The sequence below is a fragment of the Bactrocera neohumeralis genome, chromosome 5 (assembly GCF_024586455.1).
Source record: "Bactrocera neohumeralis isolate Rockhampton chromosome 5, APGP_CSIRO_Bneo_wtdbg2-racon-allhic-juicebox.fasta_v2, whole genome shotgun sequence".
In the NCBI taxonomy this organism is placed as follows: Eukaryota; Metazoa; Arthropoda; class Insecta; order Diptera; family Tephritidae; genus Bactrocera; species Bactrocera neohumeralis.
Window position 1 is genome coordinate 49,209,352 of NC_065922.1, and position 19,982 is coordinate 49,229,333.

The window sequence follows — 19,982 nt, forward strand, 5'->3', positions numbered from 1 at the left end:
ACTATTCTTCGTACTGGACATGTACATACATATGTTGCAAACTGTTTATTATACTCCCTCCGAGTACGCCTAACTGAGGCCGAAAAGACAAATTTACATATGTTTACTGAAAGTTGAAATTCCAGGTGGGATGGGGAATCATTGCCAATTTAAATAAATTGAAATGAAACCAGATTGATATAAGTGATTCAACAATAGCTGGTCATAGAGTTTGCGTTTTTCGAAATCTAGTTTATTTTGATTATTCGCACCCCGCATACCCATGGAGTTAATGCAGTATGTAAATAGATTAATTTCCAAGGAAATTATTTCATTGACAAAGAGACGTAAAGAAATCCTGAGTGCGGCACTTTGATCCGCTGAACCTAACCTACTCCCAAAAGACTCTTCCACAGAACCACCTTATTAAGTATTACTTCATGGTATTAAGGTGGTTACTCGTATATGTACATATTATACATAGTTATTCAAAAGTTAAAATAAAAGTATGCGCAAATTGTAATTTTCCATTTATTATAATATATTTAAGGTAATTTTTGCATATTTCGTTTCTGCGCGGGTTTTCGTTAATTTTATCTATTGGTTTATTTCATCTGTTTATACTTGTTGTATGATTTTTGTTTTGTTTTGTCTCAGTTTGGTAATATACTTTTATTTTATTAAATAATAGTTTCAAAAAGTTGAATGGAAACACTTTTTATGCCAGTTTTTATAGCGTATTTATGTTATTACTGCGTATCTACACTTTTACGCGCAGCTATTGTTGCTTTTCTCTTTTTATTTTTATGTTGTTTGTTGTAATAGCTGGTTATAAAACAAAGCGATTTTTGTTTCTAGTTTTTTGTTTTGTTTTGTTAATTGGATGTTTAGTTTTCTAATATTTTTCTTCAATGATATTTCACTTACATTTTAATTAACAATTTAAAGAAAACCATTTGCTTTATATATTTCTTTTAAATTACATTAATATACGTCATTCATTATTTAAATTATTTCTTCAGTTATTATATTTATGTATAAGTATGTATATAAATATGAATTTAAATAATGCAATCAATAGTTTCCATGTTTTGTTAAGGTATGTTCGTGTTGTCTCTCCACGGCAAAACAGAAGAAGAGTCGTCAACTACAAATTTTCACTTTTTATTTTGCTATGTATGAATGCATTGTAAAACAATGAAATGTTGAGTTTAGCTTTTTTGTTCATCAGCGGAACATTTGCGCCAAGACTCCCAAAATCAAAGTCCTCAATATAGTTGTAGCGAAAACTGCTATTAAAAACTTTGAGCACTATAAAAGAACAATCAGACTAATAAAAAAAATTACCGTTATATAAATATATTCAAGTTTAAGAAAGAAAAGTTAAAAGTGAAGACTAATTTGCTCTAAAAAATTAAATATTAATTTTAATTTAACAAAATTTGAAATCTTTCCAAATTTCAAATGTGAATTAATAAACGAACTTATCAATATACATAGATAATGCTCTATATATCTGTGAGCAAACACCATATAAACACAATACTTCAAAATGAATTTTAAGGAAATTAAGGTGTCACAGAAAGCGTAGCACTTTTATTTTTATCTTATTTATTCAAAACGAAAATATTTATTTTTTAAAAACTTTATAAAAAAATAATAATTAAAAAAATAATAATTAAAAAAATTCAATATTTAAACAAATGAAAAACAAAACTTTTTATTCAAAAGAAAATTCTATTTATTCCAAAAAAAAAATATAATTGTGAAATAAATAAAGATTTTTGATTTTAATTAAAATGAAGTATTTATTTACTTAAACGTGGGAAATTACCACAAGAAAAATACATACATACATTTCGGCAAAAGCATATAGTACATTAAAATTAAATGAGAATTAAATATAAAACAACGCTATTGATAATTCGAAGTAACCGAAGCATTTTTATAGTTCCAACAACAAAATTACACAAAACTTGAATAAAATTATTTTAATTAGTATTCAGAACAAAAACAGTTACACGAAACTAACAGATGGCGAACCGTTGAATACATTTTACTATGGCATATTTAATTATGGGAGAGCAAGTAAACGCGGTATAAGTGCAAATACTGAACAGCGTTTGGTTTAAGTATGCCTATTTATTACCTTTCATGTTCCGTAGAACACTACACACGTGAAAACAATAACATTTATTGAGCGCACGGGGAAGGGAGGACAACTAAAACGTACTTAAAAACAAAAATTGGTAAGCATACATTTCAGGGTACGACCTACAAATTCAATAGTTAGGAAACAATACAAACTTACAATTTATATGTATGTATATTCTCACATTTATTAGACTTGCTTATCAAATTCAATATTGGGAAAGCTCGAATAAATTGTTTATTTGTGTTTATATTTGAATGTATGCATGTTAACTTAGGAAATGTTTAAAACAAAACAAACAAAAAAATTTAAAACAAAAAATGCTCAATGCCACATGATGGGTTTCATTGTTAGAGCTACGTATGCTAATAATATATTCATATGCGAACAAGTTTTCGTATCTGCAAAGGCAAATTAATTAGTACTTCTTTATTCTATTCAGTAAATAGTCTCAATGGTGAAGACCCTGCTACAGCGTTTTGTTGCTACTATATTTATACAAGCATGATCCAAAAACATACAATAAAATATTAAACCTAACGCTTTATATAGTGCATATTTTAAATATTTAATTATTCACTTCTTTTTTTATATGTAATTCTTTTGTAGTTGTTTTAATCCTTTTCACTTGTTGCTATATAATATAAAGTTATGAATAAATGCCGTGCCAACGTTCAATCGGTGCCCTTTGGCTATACTAAAAAAGTGTATTCTGCAAGCGTTTACACAAAACACACACAATTTATAGATTTTGAATTGCCCTCCTTACACACTTGCATATGTTCAGTCACCGTTCGTTTGTCTACCTTACACCGAGCTTTATACATATTTGCTTGCTATTTCATTATAAATGTGATACTTTGACTGTTATTATCTTTTAGCGCGTTTGTTTTGTTTCTTTAATTGCAAATCATAGTGTTTCTTAGTTTAACTGATTTTTCTCTCAAGTTTTTTTTTCGTACATTTGTCTGCTTATGCCCATTTATGTTTATGGTTACATGCATTTCAAAACAAACTTTCAACAATTTTCATTAATTTTTTAGCTGTTTTGTTTTCTTGTTATTTTTTTTTTATTTTGTTGGTTTTTCGTTTTGTTTATCTTTAATCATTTGATCATTTCCTCCTTTCTAAGTTTTGTTGTTTTTATTTTTACTTTTATACTGTTGCTGGGTTTTATATATAAGTTTCATTTTTAGTTTCGTTTTCTTCGTTTATCTGTTTGTGTATGACGGCGTTTCTCATTTTATGTAGTTGTTGTTTTTATAGATAAACATGTCAGCACTTCAGAGTTTTGTATGCGTTGTATGCATTCAAAAATATTTGCCAAACAGAAAGCCAAATATGGCCGCAACAATCGACAACGCTATATAGAACACCGGAATTTGTTTCTCGCCCAGAATAGGTGTATAGGCCTGATCGTACATCGGTTTCGAATATGAATCCCGTACTTTGACGATTTCATCCTAAAGAAAAAATAATTTTATATTTAATAAAGCTTCTAAAATGTTGTATTCAATAATTGTGACAGCTATTCTCGCATAACCTGTATAAGTTATGCGCTTAACTTTGTGAAAAATCAGAAATATAAAAATTACCGTAAGATGACGCTTCTCTCTGAGCAATTTCTCATTGTCTTCGCGCAGCCGCCTAATGTCGGACAATAACTCTTCACGTTGATCCGATGGTTGCACATTTGATACCTATAAGCATTAAAATTAAATTAGAACCAATTGTAATAGTTATTGTTACAACTTACTTTCTCTTCGCGAAATGGAATTGCTTTATTTTCTGTCTCAGTAATTTCTTGTTTTACAATTTCATTGGTGCCTATTTGAAAGTAATAAAATGAACATTAATTAAATAAAATACTTGAGAATTTAAATTAGTTAATTGCGTGCTACCTGCAGTAACACTGCTGTCTGCGGCTGACGTTACAGTTGGCATCTCGAAGACACATCTCAACTTCACATCCATCAACTGATGTGGTTCTGACTCTTTCCACTAAAGCAAATTAAAAAAAATAATAATAACGATCGTATTAAAAGTTGTTACCAGCAAGTCTAAATGACTAAATTGCATGCTATTTGTTAAATCAATTACGCTTCATTTACTCACCAACTTGTTCCAGTCTTCAACGGAGTGATCGAGCACAACCAGGCTCTGTACCATGAACTTATGCTTATTTTTGTCGTTGGGATCATACACAAAAGGTTGTAAACAAACTGAAAATTTTAGGACAATTGATTTAGAAAAAATTTTATATATTTGTATTTCGGTAACTTACTTTCAATCCTGGCATGCGTATGTGGTTCGAGTGAACCGAAATTTGGACGCACGCAATATCGTTTTGGAGCGGTCGTTTTGATCTTGAACAGTATAATGTTATCTGTTGGATTGGTTATTTTCATAACAGTGATAACGGGACGAGTGAAGGGACCTGTAAATAAAGAAATTATTATAAAATACTTTTGCAGTTACACAAGTATAATTGCTAATGAAAGTATTTAATATTATTAAATTAATTAATATGACCATATAATTCTATACAAAAATAAAAGGTATTTTATTAATTTACGCTGCAAAAAAAAACTCTTGAATATTTATTTACCCCGCTGTCATTTTGGTTGTTTCATCAAGAGTTTTCGTCTTGACAAATTTCTGATTGAAATGAACTCTCATTTTCTTTTCAAGTTTCCACTATTTTAATAGATCTTTTTATGTGCGGAACATAATTTATTGTAATAATTATGAAATACACGAATATATCTAACTTTTAAATAACAAAACTATACACAGCTCGCAATTGTCTAATATTAATATTCGTAAAATTTTCTAATTCATTACTGCATACGCTTGAATGAGCTTTAAACACCAGTCAAATGATAATAAAAACCACCGGTGCCTATTATTATTCTTCAATTTAGATTATTGATAGATTATGGAAACAATACCAGAGCCAAAAACGGAAAATAAAATGGTAATAATTACCAGCTGTGACAATGTATATGGTAACGATTATACTCTATACATGTATTGGGGTGCATAAGTATGTAGTGTGCCAAGGTTTCAACATACCCACTTTCACATATTAGTTGCACGAATGTTAAAAGTAATTATTTCAAACTGTTTGTAAATATGTGACTTTTAATGTTAAATTTATATGTTAAATAATTTGGTTTATAATTAATGTTTAAAGAGATTATTCTGATGTGTTAAAGATCATATTTCGCTAATAATAAACGTCTGCAGAGATTATTTGTGTTAAAGATCATATTTCATAGTCTGCTTATTTGCACATTGCAAAGCATTCACTGTTTGGTCAAATATTACTCCAATATAGAATATATGTTACTGAAAAACATGTTTGCAGATGTTTAGGGAGTGCACACAAACCATAAGGGAGAGGAGAAAGTCTAGTTTTCCTATGGATGTTTGAAGAAGGGTGTGCGCAGTATGTAGATGACCCTTAATTTTAACATTCTAAAAGATAGTTGGGATATTTTGTAGAAATTATTGGTCAACTAGGTGTACCTATAAATAAGCCGAAATTATTTTTAGCTATGAAAATATGAGTTTTAAATATGTACATATATTGGCCACTAAATGCAATATGAAACTGTAAACCCTGTTAGGTGATAAGGAGTATTGCTAAAAAAATAAAAGTGCATTTTTAGAAACTATACAATTTTAGTAAATACTTCTACCACATTGTATTAATAAGCAAGTAATTAATTTAAAAATTAAACAAAAGTATTCCTTAATTAAATTCACTTCTAGTTTTATTGGCAGGGCATAAGCAGGGATTTTGTGGTGTAATGAAATCTCGGTTTGAATAGAAATGAAACAATATAGAATAACTAAGTCAATTCAGCTATCTGCTGGAACACTTAAGCTCAAAGTGGTTGACACAAAACAAATTCACAACAAAAGACATGATGGCGAATACAATGAAATGAAAGAGAAAAATAAACATCGGCTTTCTTTGGTTATTGTTCTTTTTCATATTTTTTTTTTTACCTATAGGTCTATATTTCGTTCAAGGTGTACGAGTAGCGATATGTTTCGATTGGCTTTGCCCTCGTCCTAACGCGGTTGTCCTCTGTTCGAGTAGCAACTAGCAGCAATAAGCAAAATACAATTGTGTAGTGGGCGACAGTGGTTAGATTATAGCTAAGGGTGAGTTACATTTAGGTAGATACATACATACATACATGTACATACAGATATGCATATGCATGAAAAATACGCAAAGAAACATTTAGTTCGTCTTTAACGTTTTATAAGAACGAAACTAGTAATATGCATATTCCTAAATATGTATTACCTATGCGACCTACTTCGTACACCCGTTAGTGCCGACTTTACACGAATTCGTTACTTTTGTGGCCTGTTAAATCTAAAGTCGGTAATTTGAAACCTGCCATAGTAAAAGCCTATCATCTTAGAAAAATATGTTTTATACTAAATATTGTATGAAAAGGGGAGAGTACATAGCACATGTATGGTTTTAGTAGGGTGATGATGTATGTTTGTATATACATATCTTAAGTCACAGAGTTCACTTATTTGTAAAAATATGAATTGTATTTTCTCTATTTAAATAGAAAAATATATATGTAGTAAAGCGATAGGTTTTTAGCCCCAAACATTCCGTAAATCCGCACTGTCCTTGTATTTGATTGCATGAAAATGTGCAGTTTATTGCCGACAGCTGAGCATTTGAGGAATACGCTCACACTGCTTTCATTGCGTCATTTTGTCAGAATGCGTTTGAGACGTTTGACTAATATTTTTTTATACACCATGCGGTGTCGTTGTGCTTTATTACTCAACAAATTTTCATGCTTCGTCGCCATTGTTGCTACATTCGGCAATACTCATCCGCCAACTAGTTTAGTGATGAGCGGCGCTTAATTCGTTGTTCAGACAGTCAAAGTTTAAAGATTTACTTGCTGTTCGCCTAACACCCTCACCCTAGAATCTTATTGTTTTCAACAAACAAATTAAAAATCGATTTTTACCCAAATTGTGGCTGTCTAAATGAAATAGGCATACATAATTGTAATATAGATGAGCATAATTGAAGAAATTAGAATAATGAACAAATTTAGCAGTTGTTTTGAAACGCTGTTTTTTTTGTAATTGCTTTTGTTATGAGTGTTCGTATGTGTGTATGCATATTAATTCATATTTATGTAACGGTACATCAGTATGTCTTGTCACTTTTACTGCCGAAAGTTATAAAATATAAACAGCTTTTAGTTCAAAAATTATAAAAAAAAAATGACAAAAAAAAATTTAATTAACAAAACAAATTTAATATAACAAGTTCATAGCTTCAAATACGAAAATTTTAACACCCTTTGTTCTTTGAATTGTATAATTGTGCTATTTTATTACTAAAGCACAAATATTCTTTATATAACGAATATAACGAATACTGTTAAAATAAGTTTTTATTTTAAACTGCCATTTCCGGCACTGTATACAAAAAATTAGTACGCGTACGCAAATCATTCATTACGTATTTATGTATAAAATTTGTTTTTTACTTTTGACATTTTATATTACTTTCCCGGACCATCATTTTTCTTATATATCTATCTTAAAAACAAAAAAAAACTTTTAAGCATATACTACTTTTCGAAACCATAAAAAAAACTGCATTTAGTACATACAAACAGTTGTCCACAAAATAATGGGAGTGCCAATACGAAAAATGTATTTGCCTGCATAACTTTTGTGGATCACATGTAAATGACGATTTTTTTATTATATTGATCGTTATTCTCTTTCATCATTGCTGGTTCTCGGATATCCTTATAATTGAATGATAAAAGGAATTTAGCAAAAATTATAGAAAATAAGTAAAGATGCCCGAGGGAATATACCAAGAAGATAATGATCCTAAGCATATCGTCAAATGCGTAAAGAAATGGTTGCAGGGTCAACGGAGTTGAGGTTAAGCATAAATCTTTGCAGTTTCCTTGACTTAATTCCATAAAAAATCTCAATACCGAAAAAAAAACTGTTCCGAATAAAAACCAACCAATTCAAGAAATTTGTGGCATATAGTGAAAAAGGAAAGGATTCAAAGAAATATGATTTATTTTATTATTCTGTAAAGGTTTGAAAACATTTTAATTTTAAAATGTCTAAATTTTATGTACTACATAGAATGCTCCTATTTTTATGTGAAACTAGATCTTTACGCTCCATTGAATTAAATGGACTTTGGAAATATTAATACATTTTTAGTGAATACGTTGTGTAAAAATTTTGCGACAGAAACATTTTTCTTATAGAACATTTTAAGATTCGTTTCGTTGTGGTCGCTACTATTTTTTTGTGGACAACTGTATATATGTATGTACATATACATATGTAAGTATAATGGATACATATAACGTAAAATATGTACAAATTTTAATTTTTTGGCTAGATTTCAAAAATACACAGAGATAATTCCGACAATACAAACCAAAAACCAATGCTTCATATAAATAAATTTCTAGTTAGAACCATTTTCTGTTGTTTCGAAATATTAATATGTACAAACTTATACATACTTACATATACGCAAGTAAAAATGAAAAATATAAAAATGTAGCTAACAAATGTTTGTGGGACGCGATTTATACAACGAACGATTTTTATTTACTTACGACTGCACTACAACCAAATACACATTCATATTAATTGTTGACTGATACCACCGGCTAATATTAAAATTATTATCAAAACCGGCAAATCGCTCACCGTATGAAAAGCAATCAACACACATTCACTTTTATAGAATATGACGACAATTTTGAATATGTAGAGCAATATTTTCTTGGGAATATCTCTAGAAACAAATCATGTAATTCATTTTAATCTTATTAAAAAATGTATGAAATTTAGTACGCGATGTGCCAATTGGCTAGAAAGTGAATTTCGGTGTCGCTAAAAAAAAACAATTATTTAGGGATCATTACAAGAGAATCTGGTTTGATGCAAGAGAGAACTCAGAAATTGCAAAACTAAACTGTTAAGTTTGCATAACTACTAAAAAATACTCCATGTTTATTTGCAAATATTTGCAAAATAATATACAGCAAGGCCTTAAATATTATCACACATTCACCAAGCAATCTATGTATATTTATTAACTCATGCGTGAATCATGCGATTTAGTGACGATAAGGTATTTAAGGAGTCCAGAGCGAGCAATACTGCAAATTCATGAAAACGATAATAGATTTTGTAACTATGTATTAGCATTCTGGCATATATTTTGGAAGATAGATGTCTATCGAATTAGTTGCAGGGTACAAAAGCCATATGCAAATCAATTCAAGTTCAGTCCAAATGTCGTAGAGAAAATATAAAGCAGAATTGTTGATAAATTAATTTGTTAAATGTAAGGGCAAAAACATTAAATACAACAACTTCGGCGAGTACCTCACTACAAATGAGGCAATTACTGGCAATTTTCACAAACTAATTGAACATAGGCACACAAATGTAATCTAAGAATATTGACTTTGATTAAATAGAAATTAGTAACCTTTAAATTCAGACTTTGGATTTGAATGTGGGCAATATACAGTTAAGTTAGGCTATTAGTCCATACCATGGAAAATAAACATTCAATTTTCGTTTACCAAGTGCTCAGTGACATGCTCAGCGTCGACGCTGACGTCGCTTTTCGTATTGCCATCTGACAGACGTCTCCTACATGCTTCGACGAAAGTGTCGGCTCCCATTTCCCCATACTATTGCTGTATGTCTTAATTGTATTTTTTTCCTAATGGGTTCACATACTTACCTACAAAGCGCAGTTCGCCTTTTGGCTCAATGATCAATTCCTTCGGCTTCTCCATTGTCGAATCTGGTGGCGTAGTAGTAGTTGTTGTAGTCGCTGCCGTTTTGTTGTTTTTATATTAACGATATCTCAAAAAATCCACTGAAGTTTGTGGGTATACTTTTATTTATTTAAAATTTTATTTCTTTTCCTCACTATACACATCCAAGTTTGACGGCTAATATGTTTCGCCCAATTTTTTTTCTTCACAGGTAACTAATGCGATTCGGTCCCTGCCAATAATGCTGCTACTGCGCTTTTCTTCAGCTACTTTCTGATCGTTCTTCTTCTACTTGTGTGTTTTACAGTTCAAAATTGTCCACGTAGATTTTCTTCAATTATATTCTTGACAGAAACAAATTTACCTTTTATTCCACGAGAAAAATATTTGAAATTTAAAATAAATTGACCAACATTTAGACACTTATTTTCACAATTCTGCTAGTTCCCTTTTTACTAGTTTGCTGCACCTCCGATTCGCTCATCAATTTTTTGGCAAGTAAAAATTTTGCAACGCATGCGTCATTTTGAATTTTTCGCCGTATTCTTGGCAAGAATTCGCCGCTAAAAATTTTTCGTTTTGAGCGTGTCCATTTAAGAACTATACAGGGTTGCATTGGCAAGCGGAAAAATAAAGTTTACCGTATAGAAATGAGTGCTCATAATCACGAAGTAGTTCCTATTCAAAGTTTCTTTTTCTAAAATTATTTTAGAAACATATATGTACATCTGGAATCATTGAAAGCGTACCATTTTTTTTTTTAATTAACTATGTATTTATTTTAATTTTTCCAGAAATTATATTATTAATTCAAATCTAAATTTGTAAGAGGATAACAAAATTAAGAAAATGTAATGTTAAAAATATAAATTAATAACTTGATTGTTATTATTTATTAGCTATAACAAATGGAGGTGTAAGTTTTTTAACTAAAATTAAATAACTACGAAATAATTAACTTCCCGCGGTTTTTGATTCAAATACAACTGTCAAAGTACCAATCACGGCAATGTTTTTAAAGAGGATAACACAGAAATTTGATGCAGTTCTTGATATTTTCAAAAATGAAAATTGGTAAACATGACCCCTTGCGAAAGCTAAACACTTTTTGATAGTTAACTGAAATGCCAATGCCAAAAAGTCTCTTGATGAGAGATATATGGTTTATATGGGCCAAGCGAAACAAAGTTTTCAAACGCGAGGTCCGCAGAGGAATTCAAAAGAGGCAGACATTTCCAATATCCTCTGGGTCAATCGCCCTTCATTCTGATGAGGATAGACAAAAAAAAAAAAACAAAAATCTGTGATTCCGAGCAGTATTTGGTGCTGTTCAGTTGTAGACAACCTGAATTATATCATTAATATGTGATGGTAAAATTGAATATTGGTGCATTAGTTTGTACTTCAACCGATTTAAGCTTTTTAATTGTTTGGTTATTTTAAATAATATGTGTTAGTTTTAAACTATGTATATAAAGGACTCTGATAAATATGTTTCAGTTATTTAGTAAAAACTTGTTTTATTTCCATAATATTTATATTTGAAATTAAGTAAAATCGAAATTAATTAAAAGAAATAGTTCATATTAAATAGTTTTTTCGTTCAAAAACGAAGCTTTATTAATTTTTTATATATACTATATGTATATAATTTTATAATTTCTTCAAAGCTGTAAAACTAAAATATATTATTTGAGTAAGTTGCATAAGAAATTCATATTCAAATAGTTTAATGAACAAATTTTAATAACAAAATTTTTTAATTTTTTAAAGGCGTATTTCAGAATTTAATTCATAGGACGCCCAAATTTAATGATAATTAAAGTAATTCAGTTCACTCTTTTTCAAATAGCAAAATTAGTCGGTAGTTCGGTTGTTTAGGTTAACAGTTCAGTTACTAATGCTTGGAATTTCTCCAAGAACATTTCTTTCCCTTGGCAGTCTTTCATATCACCGATGAATTTGCGCACAGATTTCACTATGTTGTCTTCATCCTTCAACGGATGCGCACAATTACGCATGATATCCAGAAGTAAAGCGGTAAAACTAATAAATACTTCTTCATAAAGCTGTGGTGGAGCTGATTCGATAATTTTCAAAACCTTGAGCATTAATTTTTCAATTTTCTTCGTATCATTTTTCAATGGTGGCAATACAAATTTTATTACAATATTTGCGTAATTGCTTAGACAGTGACGATAATTATTAATTGCATTCGGATTATCTGTTTCAACAACAACGCCACTTAAAATGATCATAACATCGGATATGTGAGGCAAGAGACGGTCACTACGGGCCAGCCATTCCGTCTCTTTCATGGTACAACGAACATAATTCTAGAACAAATAAGAAGTAAGATTAGTCTTAAAAAGAGCCACGGAAAAAATATATAATTACAATAATTAGGAACATTTCAGCCTCTGATTTGTCTTCAATTTCTAAACGTATGAGAAAACGATCGAAGTCTACCGCCGGTTGATCTGGTGTCTGTGAGAATTTTTGAAAGTAATACTGAGTTATAGGCCTATAAGAATCTTTAATGACTTTGGTAATCCATTTTCGATCTATAATGATAAAAAATATAACATTCATAGTTAAAAAATATTAAAATTTAACAGGCCAAAAATATTACACGAATAACCCTACTGTGGGATAAATATTTATATTGGTTTTTCAGTACTAACCTTTTTCTGTAGCCACGGGCAGAAATCTTTTGGAAGTGTACTGTATAAACTGTATGCATTCACGCACCAATTCATCCCGTTCATCCGTATAAGTGATAAGATCCCAACGAGCCTTATCCATGATTTGTGCAGCCATCAGTAACACCGGTGCAGTAACTTCACCAAATGTCAGCGGTTTATTCGACTGTGTTTCTCCATGTGCTGCAATTAAATTTAACGCATTCACAACTGGCAGCAGATGTCCAAATCGTTGAGCATCTAACAACGCATTCACATTTTTATTCATAAATTGTTTTAAAAACTCGGTTTTGCGCGAAGGATGGTACAAGACAAAATATATTTCACACAATAACTCAGGAAACTTTTTTTGTTTCAGCTTGTCAGAATCATGCATTGCATCTTCGAGCAATTCGTCAAAATATACATTCGAAAATGGTCGCGATTGTTGTACTGTTTTGCAAAAGTTGCGCACATGTTCCGAATTGTGGCAGGCACATTCAAAGAATTTGGTCCACATTTGAGACGGGTTCTCAAAACAGAGCACCAGAAATTGCTGGAAATCAAATGAGCTGACGTATTTATTGAGAAACTCATTTACGCGATGTTGGTAGTCATCCTGACAGCAAATATTTGTGGATTTGCCGAAAGCTTTCGTTTGATAAGCCAACAATTGTAATATATCTTCGGATTTAAAATTCTGTATACCCAAAAGTATTAACGATGTCAAAGATTCAAAATCGGAAGGATCTATTTGCATTTTCTCGCTATTTTCGCCTTCACCACCACCTTCTTCGTTTTCATTGTCGATTGCTTGTAATTGTGAAGATTGCTTGATAAAATCCAAGGCCAATTGACAATTAATAGGAGTCAGCAGCTTTATATGTTCTTTAATGGATTCCAGGCATTCTTCATTACCAAGAGCAATGGATCGGTTAAAAAGCTCATCGAACCATGCTTTTTTTACATGTTGCGGAGAGTTTTCATCTAAGTTACGTAAAATTTCCCCCAATGTTGCGCTCTCAATTGTCTCACTAAGGGTTTTCGGTTTAATAGCCAGCATTTTTAGTTGCTCTTCGACATCGTGTCCAAATTTAGGATTTGCGCGCATTCGTTCGCCAACTTCATAAATCATTTCACCAATTGATAACTGTAATGTTGTTGTAGGAGTAATATCTACTTCAACCCAATACATGAAGACATCTATTTTAACCAACATAACGTTGTATTGTAGTGAATTGAGGAGAGCTTTTATTATCTTTAACTGCTGCTCTTTCAGCGCATCCGAGGGCTTTGCTGCTTCATTATCTGGCACAGGCGGACATACTTCTCGACCTATTTCATATATATCAACATTTATATTTGGCCTTGCTTTGTCTGGCGATTCGAATAAATCAAATGCAAACAAGGTCATTTGAAGTAAATGTTTTAAAGCAAAACCAGAGTATCGGAAAAATTGCAATTTACTGAATTGCTTAAATTTTTCAGAATCAGGTGTATAGAATTGTCGGAGTAAATTCATGCTGTAATCATACAATTTGTTGTAAATGATTTTTTTATCTACCATGTCAATCTTGCGATATTCGGAACGTGATATGCAAATGAGCAAGGAACGCATTAGCTGCTCTACTTTTTCCAAAACGTCATATGGATCTTCAATAAATTTCATTGTATCTGCAGCGGTCTCAAAATACTGAAAAGCAAACCAACAAGGGGTATAAGAGAGTGCCTCATAGAAAAACTGATCTAGTTGCAACTCCCAAACTAGTGTAACTAATAAGAATTTAGGTAGCAAAGGGCACTGCTCCAAAACATGCGCAATTGCGGTGTCACTGTGCAAGTTATATTTGTAGGTAGCGTCGGTATTTGCAAATAGGAATATCAAAACTTTACGCAGTTTTTGATGTGCCTTCGCCAAAGGTTTTTTATTCTCTGAATCAATTAATTGTCGATCGAGTAGTGCTTGCTGCAGACGACGAACTAATTCGTTGATAATTAATTCATTACCTATCAATAACATACATATAATATTATTCCTTTTAATCTTTTTTTAAATGATCAGTAATTAGGCATAACTTACCGCCACGGAAATGTACTTTAGAGAATGGTTTCACATGTTGGTTGCAGTAAAGTAATACCGATTTTGTATCGTCGAATTCCTCGCAATAATCCATCGCAGATTCTTCGTTAAACAATGCCAATGCTTTGTGTAAATCACGCATTTGTGTATTATTTAATTTAAAATTTTATACGAGAGTTTTTTATTATTCGTGCAAAATCTGTTTACTTCAAAACTATAGAAACCCAAGGCAAATATACAAAATTTGACAGATTCAACAGTGTTACCAAATTTTACATACTCACAAGGGCTACCTTTCAAATATCACAACAAAAATTAAATATCATATAACAAAATGAAATTTTGGCGAACAACATTAAATGTGAAATAATTTTATAGGTATTACACGTTATCAACAAAATTAATAATAAATAAATTGTATTTCCAATTAGTTTACGTACAGAATTTTTTGAACACTTCACTTGTAAAACTTGTCATCACTGGTTGTCAGCTGTTCACTCCCCGGAAGGTGTGTAAACAAATAATGCAAAAAAGAATTTTCTTTCCGCATTCATTTATATTTCATTACATTTGCATAGTTAGGATAGAAAATTTATATGTGAAAAATTGGGAATACTTCTTCCACAAGCAAAAAATGCACATTTTTGGTTTGAAATTTTATTTAAGTGAAAAGTAAAGTGTTTGAAAATTGGAGAAATGAGTGAAGTTTTAGAATTGAATCCAATAAACTGTGATGCCTCTGTATTGCCGCGGCCTACTAAAGCAGAACGTCTCATTCAAGAATTGAATGCGAATAATGCTAAAAAAGTTGCACTCTTATTAGTTCTTGGGTTCGTGGCGTATCATGGTATTTTAAATTGGCAATATGGTAAGCATTTGATGTAATGTTTATATGTTTAATCATAACTCCACCCTTATAAATCTTAGGGAGCGATTCCTGTCAATGGCTGTTATCTAAAGGCCGTTTCAAAGGTGATAATGAATGGCAACCTTATGGCTGTATGATGCATAAATATACTGAAACGTAAGTACACTGCGCTGATACATACATATACAAATATATTCTATCTATCTATCTATCTATATATTACCACTTTTGAGTCATTCATCAATAACAAAAAAAAAAAAAAAAAAAAAAAAACGCGACAAAATACATTACCTTTTAACTTAATTACTTAAAACTGAAAGTTTTTTTATATTTCTGTATATGTAAAGAGATACGCGCCGATGTCTCCGTTATTTAGCCTTTTGGGGTTATCACAACAATTTCGTATTCATTGGTGATGAGAGTATGCGAGAGCTTTATCAAAGCTTTATAAACCATTTACATCCCAGTGACGATGACAATATCTCTACAACTAATTTGGTGGTGCCGAAAGATGACAATTTTGAAGAACGACAGCTTAATATGCGCGCACGTTACATATATGCTAGCGAAGTGAACTTGGCACTGCTCGACACTCTAACAAAATTAGAAAATGTAAATGAATTACCAGTGATCCTCATATTAGGTTTTACATATCGCAACTTTCTTGCTGGCAATGTAACAGATGACGTTATAAAACAGTTTACGGACAACATAATGCGCCTGGTGGTGCCATTCGACAAGTTAGTAGCGCAAAAGACAAAAGTATTATGGAAACTACAAGACCGCATTAATGAGGAGAAGGTGGCGCAGACGCCTTGGAAGGCAGTACTGAATGACGATATTGATCGATTAAATGAAGCTGCCTTATCAGTATTCCGTTATTCGGACGCAGTCGTGTGGAATGCAGCATGGCAAATAGCAAACGGTCTGGTCGACAGCGCAGTTGACGGTTACAGATTGAGTGATTTAGGGTTGCGTCACGAGGTGCAAATTTTGATTAATATGTACTGCAACGACTATATGAACTACAATGACGGTACCTGTTGCGCTAGCGCGGAACCCTTTACTACTTTGCAAATTGTTTCCTACGCTATTTTCGGCGTATGGTACGTAAAAATTAATTTATAACTTATACTTGATGAATAATTTTATATAAATACTTTTAGTATTACTTTGGTACTCGTAATGTTACTGCGTCGTTGGTTGCTACATTTGCGTGGTCATACGTTTTATACACCGCTAACGCAAATACCAATCTATCAAGACCTACACTCTGGCAGCGCTAATGCGACGGGTTCGCTGTCAAACGGTTCAACGTCATTTGCGCTTTCCATAATCGATTTCTTTACACCACTAGCTATGCTTGGCATTATTATGGCCTACTTCTATCTATGCGACCGCACAAATTTTTTCATGAAGGAAAATAAATACTACTCTGAGTTCAGTTTTTGGATACCTGTAGGCTATGTATTTGCCTTAGGTATATTCTTTACCGAGGAATCGCGGTTTACCAAAGTGCTTAATCGCGATCAAACTGATGAATTGAAAGGTTGGATTATGCTTGTTGTACTCATCTACTACATGACCGGCGCACATCGTGTCCTACCCATACACATGCATATTAAACTACTCATCAGCAGCTATCTATTCATCACGGGCTATTCACATTTCAGCTATATGTGGCAAACTGGTGGAAATTCTGCCTTTGTACGTTTCTTTCAAGTCATGTTTCGCCTGAATTTCGTGACGGTCGTTTTGTGTTTCTGCATGAATCGTCCCTATCAATTCTACTATTTTGTGCCGTTAGTTACGTTTTGGATGTTCGTCATATACTTCGTATTATCACTGCCGCCACGCATCAGCGCGCAATCAGTGGATTCATACCCTTTACATTATTTGTATTTGGTGGCCAAATTCATAGGCTGTTTCAGCGTCATCACGATACTTTTTATGTCGGAAGTTTTCTTCGAACGCATTTTCCTCACACGCCCATGGAAAGCGTTATTTGTGAGTACCGACGATGACATACACGAATGGTGGTACCAGTGGAAATTGGATCGTTACACTGTGACCTTTGGTATGATTTCGTCCGCTTGCTTTCACATCGCACAAAAATATAGCATTTTCGATGACAACAATCACGGTAATCTCTTTGCACGACGCACATCCATCACCGTTACCTTGCTTGCCCTGCTTGGTGTTGGTTTGTACACGACATTTTCCTTTCTCTGTCGCAACGAACAGGATTGCGAAGAGATACATTCGTACATTGTCTTCATACCGATTGTGGGATACATTGTGCTGCGCAATATATCTGGCATACTGCGCACGCGTTACTCCACTTTCTTCGCGTGGTTCGGACGCATTTCGCTGGAGTTGTTCATATGTCAGTACCACATTTGGCTAGCTGCTGATCGTCATGGCGTGCTAGTGCTGCTACCTGGCTTTCCTACGCTCAACATGATCGTTACGTCGTTCATATTCGTATGCGCATCGCACGAAGTGCATCGCATTACGCAAACACTGCTGCCGTATGCAGTGCCCAATGACTGGAAGTTGGTCATGCGCAATTTCGTGATATTTTTGATTATATTGATACCGGTGGGACACGCGGATGGTATGTTTTAAACCTGCGCAATTAGCTTATAATAAAAGGTTAAAGTAACAAAAACAAAACCAAGGAAAATAATATAAGAAAAAAACAAGATAATTAAAATTCTTGACTAACAATTAGCAATTTCAAAAATTAGCGCTAGGAAATTGAGGCAGTAAGCGCTTGTGCACATACATGCCTTCCATGAAATCTGTATGCACATGTGCTTATATACACATACATATGTATACATATTTGTTCATTGTATGATAGTTTGACCCCAAGGGTCGTTAACTCAAATTCATTGTATTGGCTTTTGTTTTAGTATTTTAAGCACAAAAGGCGTAGCATTGTTGTTAATTGAATACAAAGTGTATGTGTGACACACATATGTATATACTTATATATATATATATATATGTATAAATATACATATACATATATATTTTTTCTCTAATACTTACGCACGCACTAAGCTTAATTGCAAATGTGAGAAATATATTTTGTACGCTAATTTATTGTTGTTTGTAAGTTTAGTTTAAGCGAAACTTAATTTTTCGGATATAAAGCTGTTTGCGAATTTTTTAGTAAACTAGTATATACGCAGATGTTAGTATGATCTGACGCCATAGCAAAACAAAAAAAATAAAACATGCAAAGGTAAAATGTTCATTATTGTAAATGAATAAGTACTTATAAAAATAAGCAATCAAATCGCTAAGTAATGATTACTGGATTATTGGAAATAAATAAACGCTTACATACAATATATATAAGTATAATTATTTTTGCAGTTTGTAATAAGAATAGTAAATTCTGATGCCACGTTTAGCGGATCTGCTAAATATTTTTTCGTTAATTTGCACATATTAAAAAATAAATTTTTTTTATTTTTTTTTTATAAATTCTTTTTTTATAATTTTTTATATACATATATATTTTTTTTATTTTTTTTAATATTTTTTTTTAATATTTTTCTTTTTTTATAATTTTTTTATTGTAATTTTTTTTCTTTTATTATAAATTTTTTATAATTGGAAAGTTCTTTAAAACTTTTACAATATATTCTAATGTCACATTTCCATTTTAGCCCTAACCGTAACGAGAGAATATACATACCTATATGTATGTACATACATACATGGCAAATTTTTACATCCTGTGCAGGGCATAAACATTTCAAAAGATATACCATAAATAACAAGCCCAAAAACTTTGTTATTTAAATTTTTCACATACATATATTTCGAGGTTATGTAAAAAAGGTGAAAAAAACAAGAGTTGTAGACCTTTTTATTACCTAAATTTTCTCTTCCCGACATCAGATCGCCCATAAATTGTATTACCTCTAATTTTTTTTTTTTTTTTATCTTCCCTTTCCAATATTTCTTTGTTTGCTTTCAAAATTTATCGACCCTGGTTTATTTAGATCTACCAAGTATTCCGTAAGCTACGCTTTTTGGCCATAGAAGCGACACAGATCCGTGGAGCAGCATTCTAATCTGTGCAGATGCCACTGTAGTCTATAAAAACCTACAATCTGCTTTAATTTGTATCGAAGTCTCCCTCGCCTGTCGAAATTCAGACACTTGTTGCCTGTGATGTTTTCTACTGGCCCTTTACTCTTTCCGTAGCTCCTTTCGTAAAATGGTGGAGCCCACTTCGAAGAACGTTTCGCCAGGAGATCGGCTAGCCATCCAATTCCATCTGCCGTTTCATAGCCATCTGTATACCACTGGAGCCGTTCCATCCACTTTTGTCGTCCAGTGATAGTTTTAATCC

General features: G+C 32.0%; 3 protein-coding genes across 3 annotated transcripts; 1 reads left to right on the plus strand and 2 right to left on the minus strand.

Moving 5' to 3' along the window:
• Positions 1-496: 496 nt before the first annotated feature.
• Positions 497-10,476, minus strand: LOC126760538 (vesicle-associated membrane protein/synaptobrevin-binding protein). Its single transcript, XM_050476243.1, has 7 exons — positions 9,942-10,476; positions 4,416-4,568; positions 4,247-4,353; positions 4,033-4,132; positions 3,888-3,958; positions 3,727-3,831; positions 497-3,594 (listed from the first exon to the last, which is right to left on the minus strand). Exons 1-7 carry the CDS (start codon positions 9,994-9,996, stop codon positions 3,442-3,444), a joined length of 744 nt encoding a protein of 247 aa, XP_050332200.1. The 5' UTR covers positions 9,997-10,476; the 3' UTR covers positions 497-3,441.
• Positions 10,477-11,691: 1,215 nt separating this feature from the next.
• Positions 11,692-14,972, minus strand: LOC126760517 (uncharacterized). Its single transcript, XM_050476210.1, has 4 exons — positions 14,740-14,972; positions 12,663-14,666; positions 12,376-12,542; positions 11,692-12,314 (listed from the first exon to the last, which is right to left on the minus strand). Exons 1-4 carry the CDS (start codon positions 14,879-14,881, stop codon positions 11,856-11,858), a joined length of 2,772 nt encoding a protein of 923 aa, XP_050332167.1. The 5' UTR covers positions 14,882-14,972; the 3' UTR covers positions 11,692-11,855.
• A 301-nt stretch (positions 14,973-15,273) lies between these two features.
• LOC126760518 (N-acetylneuraminate 9-O-acetyltransferase) lies at positions 15,274-18,969 on the plus strand. Its single transcript, XM_050476211.1, has 4 exons — positions 15,274-15,607; positions 15,667-15,763; positions 15,955-16,713; positions 16,774-18,969. The coding sequence occupies exons 1-4, from the start codon at positions 15,436-15,438 to the stop codon at positions 18,233-18,235; spliced, it is 2,490 nt and encodes an 829-aa protein (XP_050332168.1). The 5' UTR covers positions 15,274-15,435; the 3' UTR covers positions 18,236-18,969.
• Positions 18,970-19,982: the final 1,013 nt, after the last annotated feature.

Bases quoted from the DNA above. Each gene is read 5' to 3' on its own strand.
- LOC126760518 (XM_050476211.1), top strand. From the start codon at position 15,436: ATGAGTGAAGTTTTAGAATTGAATCCAATAAACTGTGATGCCTCTGTA. The intron at 15,608-15,666 runs GTAAGCATTTGA...TATAAATCTTAG, and splicing joins TATTTTAAATTGGCAATATG to GGAGCGATTCCTGTCAATGG. The intron at 15,764-15,954 runs GTAAGTACACTG...GTATATGTAAAG, and splicing joins ATGCATAAATATACTGAAAC to AGATACGCGCCGATGTCTCC.
- LOC126760517 (XM_050476210.1), bottom strand. From the start codon at position 14,881: ATGCGTGATTTACACAAAGCATTGGCATTGTTTAACGAAGAATCTGCG. The intron at 12,543-12,662 runs GTTAGTACTGAA...TTATCATTATAG, and splicing joins GCCCGTGGCTACAGAAAAAG to ATCGAAAATGGATTACCAAA. The intron at 12,315-12,375 runs GTAATTATATAT...TATTTGTTCTAG, and splicing joins CTGAAATGTTCCTAATTATT to AATTATGTTCGTTGTACCAT.
- LOC126760538 (XM_050476243.1), bottom strand. From the start codon at position 9,996: ATGGAGAAGCCGAAGGAATTGATCATTGAGCCAAAAGGCGAACTGCGC. The intron at 3,959-4,032 runs GTAGCACGCAAT...ACTTTCAAATAG, and splicing joins AGACAGCAGTGTTACTGCAG to GCACCAATGAAATTGTAAAA. The intron at 3,832-3,887 runs GTAAGTTGTAAC...TAATGCTTATAG, and splicing joins TTCCATTTCGCGAAGAGAAA to GTATCAAATGTGCAACCATC.